Raw genomic sequence first — 23,687 nt, 5'->3', positions numbered from 1 at the left:
AGATCTATAAAATAACATGCATTAGATCTATAAAATAACGGTTTATTATTTTCTAAGAAATGTGAATGATAATTACAAAGAATGTGTAGTGTATACCTGAAGACTAGCCAGCACGGCTATATGTGATGCAAGAAGCTAGTTATATTTAATATCCCAATTGACAGGTATAGAGGAGGAGGAGGTGTCTCCCTGATGCTTCTGGGAAACAAGAGTTCTTCTTCACCCAGAAGTGTAGTGAATCTAGATGCTATAACTTTAATGATAACTCTACTTAAAGTCTAATGAGAACATATCTAACTCTATCTCTTGCCAAAACTCAAGGCTCTCTATTCTCAGCCAATACTCAAGGCTCTGTATACGTCCGTATTAATCAACGAATTCTATTGAACTACTTTATTTATAAACAGGTAAAAATGAAACTGACCGGGCTAGCCCGTCTGGGTCAATATACAAATAATTAAGATAACGATATTACTAGCATGAATAACAAAGATAGAATTGCACATCATTACAGAATATACTTCAGTAGGAGCACCCAGGCTCAGGGTCGTCTTCATCCAGACAAATGGAAACATATGAATCTTGCACATCAAAACTTAGGAATAATATACAATGGTCAGCATATATATCAATACAGTGTCGGATACTGAAATAGTGATATAATACAATTTTAGTACCTGCTAATTCCTTGGTAAATACAGTTTACACTATTCAGATAACACCAACCATTCTTTATTATGTAGCAATGAGATTGTGAGGCCCTTGAAGTTGAGGGGAGGATCATGCCTGTAGTGCAGATGTAAATCCAGTTATGATTTGTAAACCATGTGTTAGATTACATTACATACGCGTTTCTTCAATTCTTGTAAGTTAGATTTGATATCATGATCTAGAGATACTATTGTGATTTGCTTGTGGCACATTAAGATATAATTAGGCTATCTTTATATAATCGCTTTCTTTTAAAAGAAACAGACTCAGAATTGAAGGTTGTGCTGTATAACGTAAGTCTGAAAATTAAATGATTTTTAGTCACTAACTTATGGATTAAAAATCTGTAACTTAGGGAGATGGGGGGCAGAATAAGGAACCCTTTCTACTAATCCTACATGAGATGTCGTACTTTTTTCCAGATGTCAGGGTTACCCATCCAGAATTTGCAGAATCTGCAGAATTATACTTCAGAAACGACTGTTTAGTGAATGATAATACTTTTTTATACAATTTTTTATACATTCAAAAGCGTACTATGGGGGGGGGGGATGGGGGCTCATCCCCCAGATCATTGAAATCTATGTTTTCCAGTTCCAATTAGTGCCATTTAAATTGAGGTACCCTAATGATTATTTGGTAATTGAAGAAATTATAAAAGGTATTCTTAGTGAGAAAGATTGAATAATACTTTTTACTAATAAAATATTCAGTGTAAAATTTAGCAAATTCATCTCTATTTCAGTTGGAACAATATGTATTGAAAGCTTGACCTAACACTCTTCTCCTGCATCTAAGAAGTTGGGTATCAATAGTGCAGTACATCTCCCTTTATAAAGACAATTTAAAATCATAGTAGAAATAGCTTCTTCAATAAGTTATGTATAATTTATTTAATTTCTTTATTTCAAACCAAAAGAGACTGTTGATGTAATTTCAAGTTACCCTCAAATTCTTTTTCTGACATATCCGATTCACACTAGTAACCATATTAGCTTTCTTGGATCAAGAATTCAAGAGATAGCCAAGATATCTCTATGAAAGATTAGACATTTTTGTTTGTTGGTTTATCATTCAACGGAATTGTGGATTTCTTGCTACAGAAATATGAAGAAATTGTGAGAATTAATTAATTTAAAAGACAGAGAAACGATGTTAACTTTTAGATTAATGATCCATAGAATAAAATAATTTGGCTGTTGATTACGGAAGGTCCTTCTGAAACAAAGAGTTTCTTTTAATTGCCACAACAGTCCTTTAAAATTATAATTCAGCAGCACCTCTAAAGTCAGTGCCTCTCTTGTACGGAACTCTGTAGAAGTCTGTGCCTCTCTTGTTGAGTATTCCCTGGGTACCCATGGGATAATCCATAACCGTCAATGAAGCAAGCTGTATCATACTATCAATGGCCTTTTGACTTGTAACTTTTATTTGACAATTTCCTTGAAATTTAATGGACCTGCTAAAAAATGAGATTTGGTGCAGAAGGGTCTTGTTCAAAGATTAAAATAACAGTAACAAAGAACTTAACAAATCTTTTTTTACTGTGCTTTGTTTTTTTTTGTTATATTAAAAAAATATCAAAGCCAAAATACCCCAAAAAGTCAATATCCCTCAAGAGTAGTTCCTCATCACAGCTCAACAGGAATATATTACAACAATGTAGATAATATAACGGCCAGAACTTAAGTATGTTAATAGGATTTTTATTTCTAGCTGAAATGGGGTGAATGAATGATTTATGGATGCAAACAACTGAAATGTTTGGTTTAAAAGTATTAAAATAATGAAAAAAAATGCATTTTCATGTATCTTTTGTTGTTAAAACGAATATACAAACAAATCACACAGACACCCATATTCGCTAACAATATAATATACAAGTTGACCCAACAAGCATTTAGCAGATCCAAAATTTTTATTTATGAAGAAACTACAATTTTCATTTCTTTATACCTTTTGTCTTCTCTTGAGAGGCACGGACTGTGACCTGGTCCACTAGAATGTTATTAATGAAAAATGTTTTAATAATACAACTACTGTACTTCCACTTTAAATAATAGTAAACAACAGCAATTAAAGTATTTTTTTGGTTTTAAGTATTTTGAAAATCATGTAAATTTGTAAATGTTTCAGGAAAACTATTACGTTTAATAAAGTCAAAGATACTTCTTATTTAAAAAATACTTTTTTTCTAATTTAAATCATAAATTTTTTATTTACCTTCAAAAAACATGATTTCTATTTGTCCCCGAGCTTAGTTGACAGCAGTGCTTAGAATCCATTTAATTTTGATGCGGATCCTGAACCTGGATCCAAGTGAGTATAAGGATCCGGATCCAGATTAACTGAATTTCTGAGCAAAAAATAATTTTCAAATTTTTTGCTTATTTTGAACCTAAAACATGATGAACCATATGAGAAATGAGGAAATTTTTATAATCTATCTTTTTCAATAGTTTAGATTAGGGTTTTAGCTGCTAAAAAGTTTTTTTTGAAATTTTTGGTTGATATCTTACCCATTGGATCCGAATTCAAGGATCCGCATATTTTAGCGGGTCCTGATCCGGAACCAGGAAGGGAAAATCTTGCGGATCCAATAGATTAGGATCCTCAGCATTGATTGACAGGAATGGAGTATAGATCAGATGTAATCAATCACCTCAATTCTTTTAGGATTTACATTAATAATTTTTCATCGTTTTATACTCAAGATAATATTTTCAATGCTTATTTCCCATTTTCCGAGCTTTGAAGAATAGCAATTTATGACTGCCAATGCCATGTAGAATCCGAACTTTAAGTTTTAGTTATTCAGTTTAGAACTATAAATGGTGTTTTGTGGAAAAATGGAAAAACGGAATTATTAAATGAAAATTTATACAGTAATACAGTGGCAAGACTCAGATACTCAACTATCTTTGTAGGACGTATATCAAATATTTCGTTCTTTCCGTAAATATTTTACCTCCATAGGTACCCGGAAGAACACTGAAAGGTTAGATTTTTTTCTACAATTAAATTTATCTTAAAACCCTATGTTTGAGATATAGTTTGTTTAAGTTTCTCATTTCTCTACTTATAGTACCGATCTATTAATAATGCTCATTTAAGTTTAATCCTATAAAACCTTTCAGTTTTCCTGAACAGTCCATTTAGAAGAAAAAGAAAGTGCTTTAGGTTAAAAAAAATAGTAGTCAAGTATAATCAAATTTATATATTTATTTCAATACAAACTATAATATACACCAAGAAAGAAGCATATATGCTTGTGTTGTATGAGTGCAAATTTGTTGACAGTTTACAGCTTAAACAGAGACTTTGAGAAATCGATAGAATTTTTGAAATGTCGTCTTGGCACTGTTTCAATGTGTTTTACTTTTATACATAGATTTCAGTAATTTCAAAAATAAATAGATAGCCATGAATATGCGGGAACAGCTTCACAATCATTTAATTAAAAAACTAAATACCTGCAACATTCCATTATTATAAAGTAAGGAATACGACATTTTATAAATCTTTCTGACGTCTCTTTATATTTCAACTGAACCATAGGAAAACTTAAAGTTCTCCTCTTAAGAAGATTGTTACTCTCTCTCACAGGTAGACTATCTTGGGGTCGGAAATTGATTTTTTTATCCTCATCAGTCCTATGGGAAATCACATCCAATAAGTCAGTTAATCAAAAGCAGTGAAAATAAAATAGCATAGCAATTAAAAACTGTTGTTTGGTTCGTTAATTGAAAACTTTTTATAGAACTTCAAACATTTGAAACTATTTTCTGTTAAAGTTTGCTATTTTTAACCATTGCAATATTTTTATAGTAAGAAAAAAGAACAAGAAAACAATTGTTATTACAAATTCGTTTTTTGTTTATATTTTCTCTCTGGGTCGAAAATTTGCCCATAGTGCAAAAAACTAATTTTAAAAACATTTTCGCCTTTCTCACACTGTACAAAATTTTGACTATCTGAGTAGTATGCCATAAACGAACCAAATAGATAAAAAACACAAAATACAAGTAGTAAGTTAGAAATTTTCGGGTATGCTTTTAAAACTAATGAATAGTTTGAGAGATATAATTTGTTTCTGTAATATAATCTTTTTTTTTAATTAATCCAATATACAGCCCAAAATGGGTGAGACTTTAATGACAACCTAAAATATACCATGTAAATAATAATTTGGCAAAGAAAGGAACAAGTTTACAGCTGCGAAAACCATGAATGTAAGAATTAAGACTGATTAAATTCCAACTAAAGTCTCATCCTTTATAGGTAATCTTGTATTATATATTTGTCATTTCTCAGACTAAAGCAGGCAGCTAAAAAATGACAGGTTTTAAACCTTTCAGAAAGATAAAAACCTTAAAGGAAACCTTTGAGGCTTTAATTGACCACTAAAGAACAAATCATTAGCCCAGGGAGAAATAGCAATACAAATCTATTAAGGCATGCACAACGGATTATACCGTTGGTTTTATTTTTTTAATTTTTACGATTGTAATTAAACGTTCCTTTATTCCAGAATTTAAAAAAAACAAATGAAAACGAGCTACAGATATAATTGCTGTTTTTAATCACTTTAAATTGTTTTTGAAATAAATTCAATAAACTTCCAAGGCTTCAAGATTGTATTATATTTAAGTTTTTTTTATTAAACTTTACAATATTATTCTCCTTAAAAATTGGGAAAACGACCCCAAATATAATCGTTACAATTGACATTATGAATAAAAAGAGGGAAAAAACAAACCAATAAAATACTAATCACACTACACTAATTACTCACAGCATTACATGCAGTGAACAGGAACTGACATTGAAGAGATTAATATTAATGTCTGTTTACTATTATTACGATTATAACATTAAAAGAAGTAAAAGAAACTACTGCTTGACTGTCACATTAAGTTTAACTCTAAATCTACATTTTTGAAAAGGGCGACATGATAACTAGAGTCAGGGGTGAATACAGGATATAAGTGAGGAACAAAAAATCGCAGCGAAGGCAAAATTTTTTTTGGCTTAAAAGACTCTAAAAGAGTCAAAATTAATGACTTAAGACTAAAAAACTAGATTTTTAACTTTTCACACATTATAGTTTATAAAGACAGATATTTTTCCTGTTTTGCACTAGGGTTTCTTTCCTTTAAGCATGCAAATGGGTTATGACATACAGAAGCTAGAATTGTATGACTACCTTACCCTATTCGGTAATTTCCTAGTATTCAGAATTCTACTAGATCACACAGTTTCATCCCTATATCTTTGCAATCCGCTGTTGTAGACCTTAGATATTTCAAACTATGAATTCTACAAGATCATACAGTTTAATCGCTATATCTTTGCAACCTGATGTTGTAGACCTTCAAAATGTTAACTAAGTTTAATGAACTCTGTTATATATATATATTTATATGCATATAAATAAGGAAACAAGTTTAAACAATTGCATTGATAAGAAATTACGTAACTTTACAAAAAGTCTCTCCTCCTTTCTAGTTGTTATAATAATCAACGATGACAGTCATGTACTGTTGTATGGATACTTTCTTTTCAAAGTTTGAAACCAGGCTTTTAAAATCTATTCTTCTTTGATCTCTTCCTAGGTTGCAACTGGTTGTGGCTATTGCTACATTATTCTATGTTCCCAGAAGAACATCTCTCATCTTTCTATCATTGGAGTTTTCCTCTGTTATGAACTGCTGGATCAAAGCCCAAATGCTGGCATTATTGGGCAAACATAAAGCAAAGGCAGCATTGAACCCCTCTGCAGCATTACTGGTCAATGGGTCATCTGAGAGAATTGTCTCATACTTGTTCCAAACTGCATGGGGGAACATTGGATTCCTCCTGGCTCCTGCTCTCCAGTTGAGTGCTCCTATCCATGTCTTCTCTAAAGTACTCTAAGAATAAATCAACCTGATCAGAATTGTCTTCAAAGCTTGGTTTCAGTTCGTCATAAGAAGAACTGATCACATCTTCCCAGGTTCTAACAATATCCTCTTTTGAACTAAAAAAAGAGCCCAAAGATAGCGAACCAGAGTTTGGAAGTTACATTATTCTGGTACAAACTTCCTAATCCAAGTTCAGTTGAAGTCAGTTTCCTCTTAATGGCTCTCTTAAAATGGGTGTCACATCCCGTTACAGGCACGTCGGGATAACAGCTCAGGAATCCTCGCATGATAGCCTTCTCAAAATCTGTCTTCAAACTGCCAGGTGGGGTTACATTTGCATCTTTAAGATACAGGAAGACTCTTTGGTAGCTTGAGCTCTCCTTGTTTGGAAGGAGTATCTGGGTATAGTGATACCTGTAGCTGTGACAGCAGTAATAATAAACAATTGATAGAACAAGGTTTTTCTTCACAGCATCAAAAGTACACTCCACCACCCAGTATTTTGCCGACTTAAGAACGTTATGTTGCTCACTGCTACAAAATATGATGATTCTCTCAGAGTTCTCATCTCCAAGATGCTCATTGATTGCTAGAAATCTGTCTCCATGGATTGTTGTCTCAAGATGTTGAGGTACAGACATATCATTCCAGCTTTTGGGGACCTTGGTAAACCCAAAATTTTCTACTCTTGTTCTCTTGACTGCCTGTACTTAGGTCCCAGATAGCCAAATTGCGCTAAAAGAGCGCAAATTAAACGTCACTTTTCGCATTTTTACGTAAATTTTACGTAGAGATTTTGGTTCTTCTTACGTCATGAAAGACGTAAAATCGCACACTTAGCTATGCAAATTTATTGGTTTTAGAATACGTAAAATTTACGTAATAATATTATACAAATTTATGTCGAAAATGCGCATTATTATTTTCTCAATAAACATGTGGGCTCTCTTTCACCAAAAATTATGCTAAATCTAAGCAAATTTTGATGCATGCAGATATGCCATCAATCCCTGCAGTTGGATGGATGGATGCAGTATAAGTATCTCTCTCTAAACTGATTCCATTCATCAGGGAATACAATTCAACTTAGAGATTACTGCTTCTAGCTTTATAATTAGTATGGAGTTATAAAAGTTATATAAATTTTTCTGATAGAAAATTCAGCTAAGGTGTCCTAGAGAGTTATCTCCAGATTCGCCTAACTTTTCAAATCTTTCTGGAGTTTCTATGATTCAATATCCCAATAATTCAAGAATGGAGGATGCAGATAACGATGTTGAAGACCGTTCGAGGATGGAATCCAAGACTTTCAGCATTCATGAGATTACTTCAGTATTGTCTCCTTACATGCGGAAATGTGAAGAAACGATGAGCCGCCAACTTTCTCATTTAGCCCAGGAACTATTAAAAAAGCAGAGTAATGTTACACCCCGGAGACCTCATAAACCAAGAATGACAAGTTCTCCGCTGAGATCAACTGTTTCTGAGAACCAACCCCTCTTTCATGCGAACTCTGCTGACTCTACTGAGGAGGGACTTAGCCCTAGTGAAACGATCATATCCGGAAGTGACGAAACAACAATGCTCGGAAGTGAGATTGAAACTTCCTTAAGATCTCTCCGAGAGAAGTCGTTTTCTAGAAGAGAATCAGCACGTCCAGTTCGCGCAGCTGCCCTTGGAGTCTTTTATGGATCTCCGAATAAGGAGTGTTTAATAAAATCAAATCCCATATCTGTAATATTTCTGACATTTTAAAAAAATCTAATTTTAGATTCTTTTTCTAAACTTAGTTAATTCAGACATTATTGATGTTTAGGAAGATGAAGGGTTTAAACATCCATTGCTGGCGACGAGGACTAGGATTAGTCCCAGAAAGCAGAAGCAATACAACGACATGACCCTCAGTATTCTAAACATGGAAACTTTGAAACAGCTGTCAAGTCTGACGGCGGTAGGTCCTAAAGCTGCTCTTAAGATTCACACCTACAGGGATTTGAACAATGGAATTCTCTCCATTCAGGAACTGGAGAACATCCCTGGATTAGGAGCGAAGTTCTACAAAAAGTTTTTACTTCATAACCAGATTGTTTTCAGCAATGATTCATCAGCCTCCTAAATACTTAATATTCAGCGAGAATGTTTCAAGCAAAGTTTTTTTTTGTGTTTATCATCGGTATTCAGTTTTAATTTTTATGTTTAACGTATGGTTTAAGCCTCATGTGTCCTTCGTTTTTATCCAATTTTAAAATTTATTATAATAAGGGTATCAGAAAGAAATACATGTATATGTATTACTGAGATATTTATCTAAATTAATTGTGACATTTTGAGATGTGTATTTTAAATTCCTATGTTATAATTACATTGTAATTATGATAATCGAAAATTTCAAAAAATTGTATTCTAGTTGTTTCTGCACTGTGCTTTACAACTTAAAAATGTACAAAGGACACCCAAAAAAGAATTTCTAGATTTTTGGCATTGAGTTTTATTTTTATTTGTAGATCACAGTGCCAAGGTTTCCAAAGTACTGGGTTGGTATCACTACAGGAAAGATGAGAGGTACTGTGATGCATGCCAGATGGCTTACCCTGGCTACAAGGATTCTCTGTCTCTATTCAAAAACAGAAACACCCTCTGAAACTCTCAAGAACCTGACTCAATAGATTATCCAGGTGTACACATTAACTTGGTTTCTTATCAAGAAAAGTTCTAGTTTTCATACTTTTCCTCCCATACTGTTTGAGATGATACAGCAGATTAAAAAACAAGATGAAGTGTTTAAAAGATTTGTCAAAAAATTCTTACTGCCTTCTTCCAGAAAACTTTGTCTATTGTCTACTGAAATCTGATGATATTGAAACTAGGGAAGTGGGGTTGAAAGTAGTAAAGAAAGTTAAGGCTGCAAAGACAGCTATTCCAAGAATAACAAATCTATATGATCTCCAGATAAACATTGATGCTGACAGATGGCAACCAAACCTGCTGTCACACAAATATTTGAAAATCAAGTCATCATTGAACACTTGATGTCAGGAGAATCCCTTGATCTTCCTGATTTTCCATCCCATGCTCAATCAGTAGAACGTGTTGTCAAGTTAGTTACGGAGGCTTATAGTTCCGTCTATGCCTTGGAGGCCAGTCACAAATATTTCCTGACTAAAGTAAAGAGCAGAAAGTTGAGGCCAGCTTTCTAATCTTAAAGTGAATACACTTTTAATTATCAATTAGTGTACTGATATACTGATTACTGAATACATTTTTTATTTAAATATGTGTAAACTTTTTTTTTAAATAATGCAAAAAGGTTTATTTAAGAATCTACTTGACATCTTTAATCATAAAAATAACTTTTCAAACTCAGAATTATGACGAAAAATGTCAAAAATAATTTCAAAAGAAGTTAAAATCAAATTTTGCAGCTAACTTTGTTGTTTTTAAGCTACAGACCCCCCAAGAAGCTCAAAATGTTCAGAAACATCAAGTTAGTGGGGGCGGAGCATGGTTTAAAAATAATAATCGGACCGGAAGTAGGCCAAATATTGAAAAAACCCTTTCGGCAGGTTTAGTTAACTTTTTGAAATGATAAAGATTTTAGATGTTTAGTAATTTTAGAAACTTTAAAATATGTTGAGATAAATATACTATCAAGTCTGATTAAAAGTCGACCGTGATTGAATATAGTTTCACTGATACTAAAGTATATTTTTAAACTTGTTTTAATCTGTACCATGACAGAACTGGTTCTTGAAGGGTGCAGTACATACGTGTTCCTATAATATTTCCGCGTTCACATCGGATAATAATAAGAAAGTGTTTGGCCCTGATGTGTGGCCGAACCTGATGATATTGGCGCAGGCTCAAATGCATATTGAACATTGATAATCCAGAGGGAGTCAGGAAACATGAGATGGACAGATGAATTTGTAACTTGAAGTTTTATGTTACATGATACATTAATAATTTTGAATAAAAATTTGCTTCCCAAATTAAAAATTATAATATCAACTTTTTTCTCATGTTATATTAACCGGAAAGTAAGCTCATCCTCAACCATTGAGATATTTAAGATAGTGGATGAAAATTTTTTCTTGTAAGGAATTTTGTAATCCTCAATAATTATTTTGTCGGAGAATAACATGTTGATCAGTACATTTAAAAATTTAATTTTTTTTTGGTAATTTTTGAAAATAATTTCGTAATTTATTCGAGACGTAATAAAATTGAAAATAATTGAAATATTAATCGATTTAATACTTTTTGTCCTTAAATCATAAGATGTTTGCAACATTATGCTTGTGTTTCTCCTAGTCCATCGAATCTATTCCTGGTCGATGTGGTAGCTCGTGGTGTTCCGGGTTGTGATACTGATGGTACACCATTCTTAGTTGGTTGGAAGGAGTTGCTTAGAGGGTCAATATTATTGCTAGGGATGTTTTTAAAGTATAATTTGGCGTCAAGGAAATTAAACGAGACATCATCGAAATTAGATTTACAAGGTTGTCTTTTTTGGCCAAATTTATCAATGTCTGATGGGTTTAGGGGGAAGCTCAAGGTTTCAACATATTCTCATCTATCATTTGAAGTTGGGCGGGAGGATATTACAAGTTTATTGTTAGATGCAGAGGGATGGATTAAAATTTGGGAACCTTTAAATTTGTTAGATTTATTGTACCCAGTCCTGATTTCCTTGATGTGGGAGTATAAATAAGAAGGCCATTCCACAACTACCTTTTTAGAGGCAGCTCTCAATTGAGATTTTTTTATCCTTATCGGCGCAAATAATACCCACAGGTGTGTTACCGTCGCGTATCGATTTCGTGTTAATCATAATCGAACTACCGATGAGGTGCTCTGGTGAGACATTCAACTTATTTTTCAAGGTTTTTTTTTACATTTTCCCTGGCTGTATTTGTGTTTTCAATTTTACCGCCAATTAGAGAATCTTCGACAGGCATATCAAGAACTTTAACAGTACGTTGAGATTTTTCCATTTCTTTTTTAAGTTTCTCACAATGCTGAGCATATTTCATTGTTTGATTAGATTCTCTAATTTCTCGGTTTTCATTTACAACACGGTCAACAGTACCAAAATCTTCAAAAACTATGTGGCTCAAAAAGATAACAATTTTATACAGTGCGTTAAAAGTTTCTTGGTTTGGTGGTGGTGCATTTTTGTCGGTTGCAATTGGTGCGAGTCCTTTCATAATGTCAACTACTTTCTCATAAACTTCGTTACGAGAATTAGTACAAGGTTCGGGAGGGTTCAAAAGGGTGACATCGTCACCCAAACGCATGGTTTTCCCTAGTGGGCTGATTTTTTCGCCCTCTTTTTCAAGGGGACGTTTTTTGCCGTTATCGTTCGGCCGCGAGTTTGTGATCGGAGTTGGTTCAGTGGGTGTCCTGGTTTCATTTGAGTTTCCAAGTCCGTTGTTAGCATCGCTTGAAATCCCCAGTGCAGGAGTTAAATAGCTAAGAATAGAGAGTTGTGAACCCCCAGCTTTTGGGGGATCTTTTTTTTTTGAACTCATTCTTTCCTGTCATTCTTTCCTATCGAAAAGGAAAAGAAAGTAAGAAAAGAAGAAAGAAAATTAAGGACGGAAGAAAGGAATAATACGACGTTATCTATGAGAGTTGTTTATAAGGACAGATGTACTTACTTGATTTGCTGAGATTTGCAGTACAGTGTGCACACTAACACTACAAAGCTGGAGCTAGTTCACTAGGTGTGTCTCGCTTGAGATACTGATATGAACTGAAAATACTGATATGAACTGAAATACTGATATGAACTGAAATATCAGGAATATCACTGCAATGCAAGGAGTCTGCCGAAATGAGTCCAGAACTAATCTTCTTCTAGAGGAATTATGAACCAGGTTTAAGTTGCTTCATTCAAAAGTGTTTTCATTGGAAATGATTCAGTATCACTTATGCATTGAAAAAACATTTCTTGTCGATATATCAAGCTTTAAGTTTCGTTTTCTCCTTGAAAATCTTGTGAACTGTAGTTCACTTCATGTCTAATGATTTTTGCAAACGCTCAAGTGATTCTTTTACCGATTTCCACAATGAACACTTGAATGAAATGATAAAAAGAAGATTAGCAAAAATTGAAATTTGGGGTGAAAGTACTTATTTCGGACTGACAATACCTTTCTTTCATCCCTATCCCCAATTACTATGCGGTAGTAATTGGGGATAGGGATGGTACTAATGTTAAAGTTTTTTTGCCTACTGTAGGAATAATCAACATTGTAAAGAAAATTACCTTTTCAATAGAAATGATCTTTGAGGTTTTTAGAACAGTACATGAAACTAAAACTCACCAGAGCAGTATAGCATATGAGCTATACTCATGAATATGAATGATTTGAGAATTTTTTCACAGATGTTGCGCGGATTTTAACAAGATGTTAAATTAATTTTCAAATTAATGTTACATATAGATACATACAATTAAACAAACATGATGTTAGTATAAAGAAAAATAAATCAATGCAAACACTTGTTCTATTAATATTCAACGAGTCGGTTTTTCTTACAGTTTATATTTACAAAGATACAAAAATAAAACGATTGATACTATACTAATAAAATATTATGAATTGAAGCAGTTTCAGAGTGATGGGGAATCTTCAAGGGAACCTCAGTTTAAGGGAGCTGATGATCAACTGATTCTTTTCCCTTCATTTTGCTCCACCCTGGGCTCTCATTTAACCCTAGTTCCCCGGGAGCAGGCCTGCTAGCCCCCCAGCCCCCGTGCTTCTGGAATAACGGAACTTTCAGCTTGGCTTGGGTTATTTATAGAATTCACATGCAAACTCAAATAAATCCGTTAGAATTCAAAATAGGATTCAAAAGTCCAACCGAACGGTATAAAGGGGGGGGGGTTATGCCCCTAGCCAGCTATGATCTCAGCGATCTAAAAAGATCCTTGAATCGCTGATCGTAAAAGATCAACAAAATCACCCATTGTTACAATATATATCAAATTATTTTTTTAGAATTGTAAAATTGAAATATCTACACAAACCTGATCTTCCTATATTTCTCAAGAAAATAAAAGAAGTAACAAGAGAAGAAATCACATCTTACTATAGAAAACACGGAGCTCTAAAATATACACTAGCAATCAAAGTAGCTTTTACTCGAGAGGATGATTCATCAGTTTATGTATATTTCCGGTAAGAAATTGATAATTTATCCTCTAGTTGATAAGCAAACTCTCCAATTCAGAAAACATGTTGCACAGCAAGAAAAAATATTGACTCTCTATGCTGATTTTGAAACATGTATGAAGATGACAAGTAAGAAGAGTCATAGTACGGAGTTTATTCAGGAACATGTTTTGACTGGTTATACTATAACCCCTGTTCTTCGTTATAACCTGGATAAAACTGAAATAGGGATGAACATAAAACCTATCAGCTACACTGGAGATGATTCTCTTCAACACTTTTTTGCATCAGGACAAGAATATCTACATGCTATGGAACTTCTACATGAAGTGGAGTGCAAGAAACCTATATTCATAGAGAAAGGATCCGAGGAATATGAATCTCATTATAAAGATGATACATGTCATATATGTGAAGAGGAAATCAACTGCAAAATATCACTGAAAGAATTCATCAAGCTGAAACATGAAATGAAGATAGAAGAAGACGATTATACGCTTGAAAAATCCATGGAAATTCCAATGTATGATGCAAATTGGCTCAAGGGTCCTAAAGTAAGTTATATTTATAAAAATTAATGTTTAATATATCGAAAACTATTTCAATATTATTTTAATCAATACTATTATTATTTTAATTAACTTTATTATTATTTTAGGTTTGGGATCATTGTCATGTAACAGGAAAATATAGAGGTCCTGCTCATTCAGTTTGTAATCAGCAATTGAAAGGAGACAAAACTGTTCCCATCTTCTTCCTTAACCTGATAGGTTATGATTCTCATATCATATTCCGTGATATTGCTGAAATTGAAAATATTGATGATGTTCAAGTTATTGCCAAAAACTTGGTGAAATTCATCTCGTTCTCAGTGAAGATGTCTGATTGTATATTCAAGCTTATTTTTTTGGACAGCTTTAATTTTCTCTGCAGTAGTCTCAGTAAATTGACAGATAATTTAAAAAATAAAACTGATATTTTAATCAAGGAAAGTGATAAAATTGAAGTATATCATCAGTATTTTAAGAATACATATAATAACTTCAGAGTTAAACATCCAGAGTTATCAATAAACTGTTTTCAGCTACTCCTTCGAAAAGGAGTTTATATCACTGATCTTGAGATTCTTAATGAGAAAGAACTACTGAAAGAGAAAGATTTTTATGATAATCTCAATATGAAGGAAATATCGGCTAGTGATTATCAGCATGCAAAAGAGGTTTGGGATTTATTTTCTTGTTCCACTCTTCTAGATTATCATACTCTGTATATGGAACTGGATGGGACTCTTTTAGCGGATATTTTTGAGAATTTTCGTACTCAGTGTCTATATGTATATGGACTCGATCCAGTCTATTTTATGACTGCACCAAGTCTAAGCTGGGAAGCATGTTTGAAGAAGTCCAAAGTCAAATTACAGATTATTACTGATCCGGATATCAACCTCTTCATAGATAGTGCAATGATTGGAGGGGTGAGTATAGCAAGAAATCCATATTTGAAAGCCAACAACGAGATGGTACTAGATTATGATGAAACTAAAGAAAAAACATGGTTGATCAACGTAGATTGTAATAACCAGTATGGATACAGTATGAGTAAATATCTACCAACTGGTGATTTTAGATGGGTTGAAGATCCGTCAAAGTTTATGAAGGAATACATCTTAGCTTTAAAAGAAGATGGTTCATCAGGTTTCTACTTAGAAGTTGATCTTGAGTATCCAAAGCATCTACATGAAGAGCATGATCAATATCCTCTAGCGCCTGAGCACTACACTATAAAGTCATCTGATCTTAGTGAAGAGCAGATCAAATTATCAGCTGATCTGAATATAAAAATAGGGAAACAGACCAAGCTTTGTTTAACTCTAAAAAAGAAACTTAAATATAAACTCCATTATACTAATCTACAACAGTGTTTAAAACTAGGATTAGTTCTCACTGCAGTTCATCGAGTATTAGTATTCAGACAGTCTCCATGGATGAAACCTTATATTGATCTTAATACAAGAATAAGACAACAAGCTATCTGTAAAGCTGATGAGGTAAACTTTTTTAATTATTCATTAGTATAAAACTTTAAAATAATCTAATGATATTTTTAGTATAAAACTTTTAATGATATTTTCTATAATATTTTTTAGGAATTGCCCAAATTGATGAACAATTCATGCTACGGCAAAACCTGCGAGGATGTGAGGAAGTATTCAACTGTGTCTATTATATGTGGAGAAGATAAAGTTAAGAAGATTCAGAGTAAACAAAATTCCGTTTTCTTTGAAAGAGTAAAAGTATATGGTGAATTTTCTGCCGCTGTCTTATGCAGAAAAAAGAAAGTTACTTTGGACAAACCTCGGTAAGATATATTTTATTAATAAGAATATATAAATGTGTTTATATATAAAATTGCTTGACTAATTGATCAATCATTTAAGGTATGTGGGTGCTGTGATCTTATCAATCAGCAAAGTTGTGATGTATGAATTCAATTATGATTGGATTCTTCCAAACTTTCCAGGTATGTAAATATTATAAAAAGTATAATTATGAAATATCAAAAGCTTTACATCGTAATCAGATTACAAAACAATCAGATTGCAAATATATACATATAAGAAATATATACATATAATCAGATTGCAAATATATACATGAGATATTGTAAAGTATTATATCAATAAAATGAATACGTTTTTTTTTCTTATAATAATATACATTTATAGGAATGAAGCTGGGTTTTACAGATACAGATTCCTTTATGTATCTACTACCATGTGAAACCAATATCTACAGTAAACTTCAAGAACTTGATGTTGGACGGTTGTGGATGGACTTCTCCAATTATCCTCCATCACATCCTCAGTATTCTGCAGTCAATCATCTAATTCCAGGAAAATTTAAAGATGAAGGAGCTGGATCCGCATTTAGCGAAGGTGTCTTTCTTAGGTCCAAGATGTATTCTATATTGAACATCAAATCATGTCTGAATAAGACAACTGCTAAGGGTGTAACACGAAGTGCTAAAGAACGAAATCTTAAGCACATCAACTATGTGAAAACTGTACAATCCCCTGCAGTTGTGAGTAAACTTGATATTCATAGAATATTACACTCCAGTCATACGTTGTATACAGTCAAACAGACTAAATCTGGATTATCAGCCTTTAATGATAAAATCCATATTACTAAGAATAATGATGAATTCATTGCTCATAGTTTTGGATACTCTCCATAATTGTAGATTATCATTGAAGAGTGTAAAGTAAACATATTATACTCTGCATATTGTACATTATTCATGTATTATCATAAAAATATCTGAAAAATACAAAAAAAATGTTATAAAATTCTAAAATCCAAAAATTGTTATTTAATATGTATTTATTTATTCGTAAAATATATAAAAAAATACAAAAAAATGTTACAAAATTCTAAAATCCAAAAAAAATCGTTATTTAACTTGTATTTATCTATTTATGCAATATACTTTTTAATAAATATTGATAACTAAACATAGATTCTCATTTATAACCTCATTAATAAATACCCAATACAATGTCCTCTTGGTATATTTATATTTTCATCTGAGATATTTGTAACTGTAACTGATATTCTGAATTTATTGAGAGATGGTTTTATATTTTCTTCTTGAAAGATGAGAGAGAACGCTGGATTGCATTTTGTTGATAGAATCCATCCATGATTTGGTGAAATAACACATGTAGTTCCTAATGAGATATTTATTTCAAAAACATGATTTATATTTCAAAACAAGATATTTATTTCAAAATTGAGATATTTATTTCAAAAACATGATTTTTATTTCAAAAAACAAGATATTTATTTCAAAATTGAGATATTTATTTCAAAAACGAGATATTTATTTCAAAAACGAGATTTTTATTTCAAAATAACAAGAGGAGGGGATAAGGATTGATATACTGAGGGGGGGGGAATAGAAGACAGCTGAGGGAAATCGTTGGGGTAAGTAGATGGAAATGAGGAGAGGAAATGAAATATAGGAATGGCATTCTGTGGTTTGCCTCAATATTCTCCCAATCATTATATTTACCCTTTCCCTCCCTTCATCTCTCTCTTCATGTTTTGAAGAAAATCTGATGTAAATTGAGATATCTATTTACAATATAATATTCATATTATTTACAAGTTAACATAATTAATAATTTACATTTTCACATTTTTCTATCAATTTTTTTATAATATTAAATGTAATATGAATTTTTTCAAAGCTCTTTCCACCTAGTAATTGAAATGAATGATCCAGTGTAAAACATATTAACAGTTGGTTATGTACGATCATATGGTTTTAAATATATTCCTGTAAATAATTCTGGATTGTAATCTGCATAATATAGATTTGTTATTGATTTCAAATTATTAATAATATCAATCATTTGAATAGATTTATAATCTTTATGAGTAATCATAATTGAATCTATTTGATGTTTTATACATTTATTATTATATTTTCGTTCTAGAAACTTGTGATATTTCTTCTTCTGATTTTATCCCAGTAACGTTTACAATACGAGGACTGTGAATATAGTGGATAATACTCCATTTTTATCTTTAAAGATAATTTTTTCATTAGTGTGTAGTTTTTGAAAACAGTCATCTTGAAAATGAATAGAGATCTTAATATTAGACACATTCATGTTGAAGTCTTTAGATAAAATGATAAATATATCTATATATTCTATATTTATACCAAAAAATCGTCATCTTTAAATCTTTAGATAAAATAAGGAGTTAAAATATCATCTCTTCATATATATTTAAATAAGTAACCTTTAAACTATCATATTTCTCATTCATAATGATAAACTTTTAAGTTTATAAATCAATATTTTCTTTCTCTCTTTCATTCTAACTCTCTCTAACTCCCACTAACCAAATACGTAAATATTTAATTTTTATTATATCAAACATATTATTAATACACAATTGATGATACTAAACATTGGTCAATTTTGCATATCGTTTAATCTTGGGAAATTCCTCTATATCCTCCTCCTTCTTTTCATCAGATTCTACCATTCGACGAGTCAGTTCTCTTTTTTCTTTACAGAGCTTGATGATGATGCTTCCATGGCAGACTCGTGGACTTTGACACCAACATCCTATAATCTTTCCAAAGAGATTATCCAATTCTGAGTATTTATTATTTATCAGCCATGAACTGTAAATATTTAGATATTGAATTCTATCAATTGAATTTGTTCTAAACTGGTCTTCAACAATAGGATAAATCCAATCATCTTGAGCTTCGAGGTTTCCGCTGTATCAAGGTGCATGAGGTCCAATGTATACATGATTCACATCTTTCAACCAATCCCTAAACGTTACAGGTGCGAGTTCCGATTTTTGACAACAAATAAGCTGTGGTAAGGATAACATAATGATAATGTTGATGTTATGAGATGTACTAATAAACTAAATATATATATATTCAAACATACTTTAAATATGGCGGGTGGCGGTTGTTAGGCGAATCCAGCGGGGGATGGATGACGAAATGGCGGGTGACTGTAAGAAATAGAGATTGATAGATAGATGAGGAGTTAAAATACAGCGGGTGGCGGTTGGTAGACGGAATGACAGGTGACGGGGAGGGAGGGAGAGTGGAAGGGATTGATAGATAGATAAATCTATAATTGAAATAGGTTTATATATTGTAAATAGTAATTACAAGGGAGTAGGGAGGGAGGGTAATGAGGATGTTATAAGGAAGGGAATGAAAAACAGGGGGGAAATGTGCTCCCATGAGGGTCCATTACTACTACTACTCTAAACACTAGATATTGGTCCCTTCAGTAATAAACACTTCTTTGTCCAACAAGGTATAAGAGTAGAGCAGTTTAAAAGGGCCTTATTAAATAGTCAAATTAAATAGATTAACTTTTGCAGTATCACTCGTCACAGATGCCTCCAACACACACGTCAAACAAAGAGTCAGGTGGTTGGCGTCCTCTAGCTTTCTTCTCTGCCAAGCTCTCCGCCACTCAGCTGAGGTACTCCGCCTTTGACAGAGAGCTCCTAGGAGTGTTTCTTGATCTCCGCCATTTCCGGTTTTAGTTACAGGGTCGAAAATTTCATGTACTGACTGATCATCTTCCCCTGGTATCAGCTCTCTCACATGTTTCTCCGCCATGGTCCGCCTGTCAGCAACGCCAATTATCCTATAATTTAGATTTCACCAGTGATCTCCGCCATACACCTTGAGCTGAAAATGTAGTGGCTGACAATCTCTGCCACCCCCGTACAGCATCTCCTCCTGCTCCACAGCTGCCTCCTTCCCCTGGGGTTAAGGTGTCTGAGGTGTCAGTTTTAACAATTCCATCACCTTTTCCAACTTCTTCAGTGATTAATTTTTCAGAGTTAGCCAAAGAACAGCTGTCCTGCCCTGATGTACTGCGCATAAAGGCTTCTGTTCCAGTCCAGGATAGTTCTCTTCTCTGTGACTCAAAGACGAAGGTTTTCAGCCCCTTGGTTCCAACTTCTCAAAGGTTTAACATTTTCTCCGCCTTACATGGAATGTTTGTGTGTCCAGAAGTCTTATTTCTACAAGGTTTGCCTGGAGGGGCTTAGCCAATGACGTCCGCGACTGGTGCAAATCCTGCCTGCTGTGCGGAGGTACAAGAACCCCCAACCAAACTGTTCTATGAAAACCTTAAAAATTTGATGTCTGGTTTTCAACCTGTTCCACCTTGTCATAATACTCTGTCAGCTGCTGTTCTCCCAGAAGTTATTCCTGCAGAACTTTCATCTTGCCCAATGGTTTTTTTACGTAAGGATGGACACGTTGGTCCTTACAAGGTTTTATCTCACTCCCTGAAAACCTTTCAGCTACAAGTTGGCAAGAGAGTAGAAGTGGTTTCAGTTCAACACCTCAAACCAGCTTTCACAGCAGATGATGAAGCTCCAGTAGCACCTCCACGCAGGGGCAGACCTCTACGCCAGCCTCCTCTGGTTCCTCCAGATCCCCCTAGACTAGAGGACGGCCTCAGAGAGTTGTTGCAGAATCCTCCACCGTTGCTCCGCCAAAGAGGAAGAAAGTGACATTTAAGCTCAAACCAGTGATAATAAACCAAAGTGAATGAACATTAAAAGAGTTTTTCATCACTAGCCTCCACCTTTAGCCTCCAGNGTGGAAGACGATGCATGGCCGCCTAAAACAAGTTCCGCAAGATTCACCGGAACGAGATTCGAAGCATTGTACTTTCAGTCTAACGCGTGTAATCTTGATATTAACACATTTTTCTGAACCCTCTAGAAAAAGTTATAAGAAATGTATATACTGGAAGATACTTTATGCCTTTCATTAGAGATCGACCTCACGTCATCTATAATATTGCAAAATGATTATCTGAATTCTTAAGATATATTGTAGAATGATTTTCTGAATTTTTATAATGTATTGCAGAATGATTTTCTGAATTTTTATGTTATATTGCAGAATGATTTTCTGAATTTTCATGTTATTTTATATAAGATTGTCTGATCCAAATTTTTTAAGCTATATTGCAGATTGATTTTCTGAATTCTAAAGTTATATTAGAGAATGATTTTGTCAGTTTTTAAATTATATTGTAGAAAGATTTCCTGTATTTTCTAGTTACATTGCAAAACGATTGTCTGAATATTCATGTTATATTGCAGAATGATTTTTATAAATATTTAAGTTATATTGCAGAATGATTTTTATAAATATTTAAGTTATATTGCAGAATGATTTTTATAAATATTTAAGTTATATTGCAGAATAATTCTGAATTTCTAATTCTCGTCTGTTCCAGGATTATCTCCTTATTGTTTAAAATCTAGTTGAAGAGGAATATGAGGGGATTTGACAATTCTCAACATGGATGGGGGGGGGGAATAAATCCAGGAAGATGGGGAAACTGTGTTGGAGGGGGGAAAAGGAGAGATTATATTAGAGAGAGATAGGAACAGACATGGGGTGAGGTCTAAAACCAGTTTTATTTCTAACCTGAACAAATTCAATATTCTCAAAATTAAAATAGTTTTCTTACAACCACGTCACAATATATATCTTTACAATATGTACTTTTTATTTTTTTTTGTACATTGATCATGCTTTTGACCTTTTTTTTCTCAAATACAGTTAAAATGTTTTTTTATTAAACTTTAAAATCATAAAAAAAGACAATCTTAAGAAATTAGAGAAATAATTTCATGTTACTAAACTATCCATATATATAAAGAGTGGTCACTATAGTTTCAGTAGAAGTAAATATTTCCATTTAGTGATAGCGCCGATATAAGAATTTATCTTCAATTGAATGATGAGATAGATAGAAAGATAGATGTTACTGCTATGCAATTTCTATTGGTTCAGAATAGACAACAAACACATGACTGAACTCTGATTGGATCAGGCGCTAATCGACTCGCCATACAAGAGTGTAGTATGTCCGATTCTCAACAGTACCCTTAAAAGCTTTGTAAGATATCCATGGTTGTCTCTTTGAAATTTTCATTATTTTCAATTGTGGTTACTCAAAAAGATGACTTACTCATTTCTGGTAGAAATATTAAAGTGATTTATCGGAATTAAAAACTTTTAATACAACAAAACTACAATATCCTTTATACATTACTTTACAGATAAAGGTTTCAAAATTAATGTTGTAAGTCAGAAATTCTGCTATATGAGTGACTGGGAAACCACTTGAAATTAAGTCAGTAACCTGACACATTGAAACCATTCTATATTCCGTCCTGCTTGGTCATGTAAAATCTGTGTTCTCTGTTAATATAAATATATAAGATTTATCCCTAGAACCCTGGGTCAATATTAGATACATCTCCGTCCTAGTGGGATCATGGAGAGAGATCTAATATATCCAACCCGGAGATTATATACAGGGTTACAATAAAAGGATCAAACGTTAAAAACGTTTTCTAAAAAAGTAAATGTAAAAAAATTAATAAAAAATATTATAATTTTTTATTTAGATTTTTGTGTTAACAAGTTTTTTCGAATTACAATTTACAAGTAATTAAAGAGAAGCTTTTTTAATTGACAGATTCTTTTGTATTCTAAGACTTTAGATTGGGTAACTTGAAATTAGATTGACGGTCCCTTTAATATTTGGAGCTTAACTTTAATATTTGGAGCTTAACTTTAATATTTGGAACTTAACTTTAATATTTGGAGTTTAATTTTAATATTTAGAGCTTACGGTCCCTTTAATATTTGAAGTTTAACTTTAATATTTAGAGCTTAGGATCCCTTTAATATTTGGAGTTTAACTTTAATATTTAGTGCTTACGGTCCCTGTAATACTTGGAGCTTACGGTCCCTTTAATATTTGGAGTTTACGGTCCCTTTAATATTTGGAGCTTACGATCCCTTTAATATTTGGAACTTACGATCCCTTTAATATTTGGAGCTTACGGTCCCTTTAATATTTGGAGCTTACGGTCCCTTTAATATTTGGAGTTTAACTGAGAGCTTTGTTCTGTTCTGACGTTTAATGAAAAGTTTAGAATACCGAGAGTTCTTTGTTAAATGAGTTTTCTGGATTTTATTTCATTTTATTCCTCAAAATATGTTTCAACCAATTTCACGCCAACTTAGTCATACATTAAAATAATTGCCTTCAAAATATATAGATCTACAGAATTTCACATTTTTAACAAGATGTATCTAAATTCAAAATTTTTAAAAATAAATGGCTTCTTAAACAAATCTGAACAAGATTTTTTTCGGAAATTTATATGCTTGCATTATATCAAGAAACTTTGTTTATGAATTAAAAAACACCACATCTGAATTTTTTCAATTTGAAAAATCCATCAAAAAAATTGAAGAAAATCTGCAACGTTTGTGTTGGGATCTCTTA

The 23,687-nt window shown here is 32.7% G+C and overlaps 2 protein-coding genes across 2 annotated transcripts; both read left to right on the top strand.

Moving 5' to 3' along the window:
* Positions 1-13,832: 13,832 nt before the first annotated feature.
* LOC111716929 (uncharacterized) lies at positions 13,833-14,943 on the top strand. The gene is made up of 3 exons (XM_023492439.1): positions 13,833-14,349; positions 14,454-14,897; positions 14,935-14,943. The coding sequence occupies exons 1-3, from the start codon at positions 13,912-13,914 to the stop codon at positions 14,941-14,943; spliced, it is 891 nt and encodes a 296-aa protein (XP_023348207.1). The 5' UTR covers positions 13,833-13,911.
* LOC111716928 (uncharacterized) lies at positions 14,906-17,086 on the top strand. The gene is made up of 4 exons (XM_023492437.1): positions 14,906-15,842; positions 15,942-16,153; positions 16,233-16,315; positions 16,521-17,086. Exons 1-4 carry the CDS (start codon positions 14,973-14,975, stop codon positions 17,030-17,032), a joined length of 1,677 nt encoding a protein of 558 aa, XP_023348205.1. The 5' UTR covers positions 14,906-14,972; the 3' UTR covers positions 17,033-17,086.
* The last annotated feature ends 6,601 nt before the right edge of the window (positions 17,087-23,687 follow it).

This window comes from Eurytemora carolleeae, unplaced genomic scaffold (genome assembly GCF_000591075.1).
Source record: "Eurytemora carolleeae unplaced genomic scaffold, Eaff_2.0 scaffold2046, whole genome shotgun sequence".
In the NCBI taxonomy this organism is placed as follows: Eukaryota; Metazoa; Arthropoda; class Copepoda; order Calanoida; family Temoridae; genus Eurytemora; species Eurytemora carolleeae.
Note: the sequence above shows the minus strand (reverse complement) of the source record. Positions and strands in the feature narration are given on the sequence as shown.

Coding starts and splice junctions, on each gene's coding strand:
- LOC111716929 (XM_023492439.1), top strand. CDS start 13,912: ATGAAGATGACAAGTAAGAAGAGTCATAGTACGGAGTTTATTCAGGAA. Junction 14,350..14,453: donor ATTGGCTCAAGGGTCCTAAA/GTAAGTTATATT, acceptor TTATTATTTTAG/GTTTGGGATCATTGTCATGT.
- LOC111716928 (XM_023492437.1), top strand. CDS start 14,973: ATGAAGGAAATATCGGCTAGTGATTATCAGCATGCAAAAGAGGTTTGG. Junction 16,154..16,232: donor GTTACTTTGGACAAACCTCG/GTAAGATATATT, acceptor CAATCATTTAAG/GTATGTGGGTGCTGTGATCT. Junction 16,316..16,520: donor GATTCTTCCAAACTTTCCAG/GTATGTAAATAT, acceptor ATACATTTATAG/GAATGAAGCTGGGTTTTACA.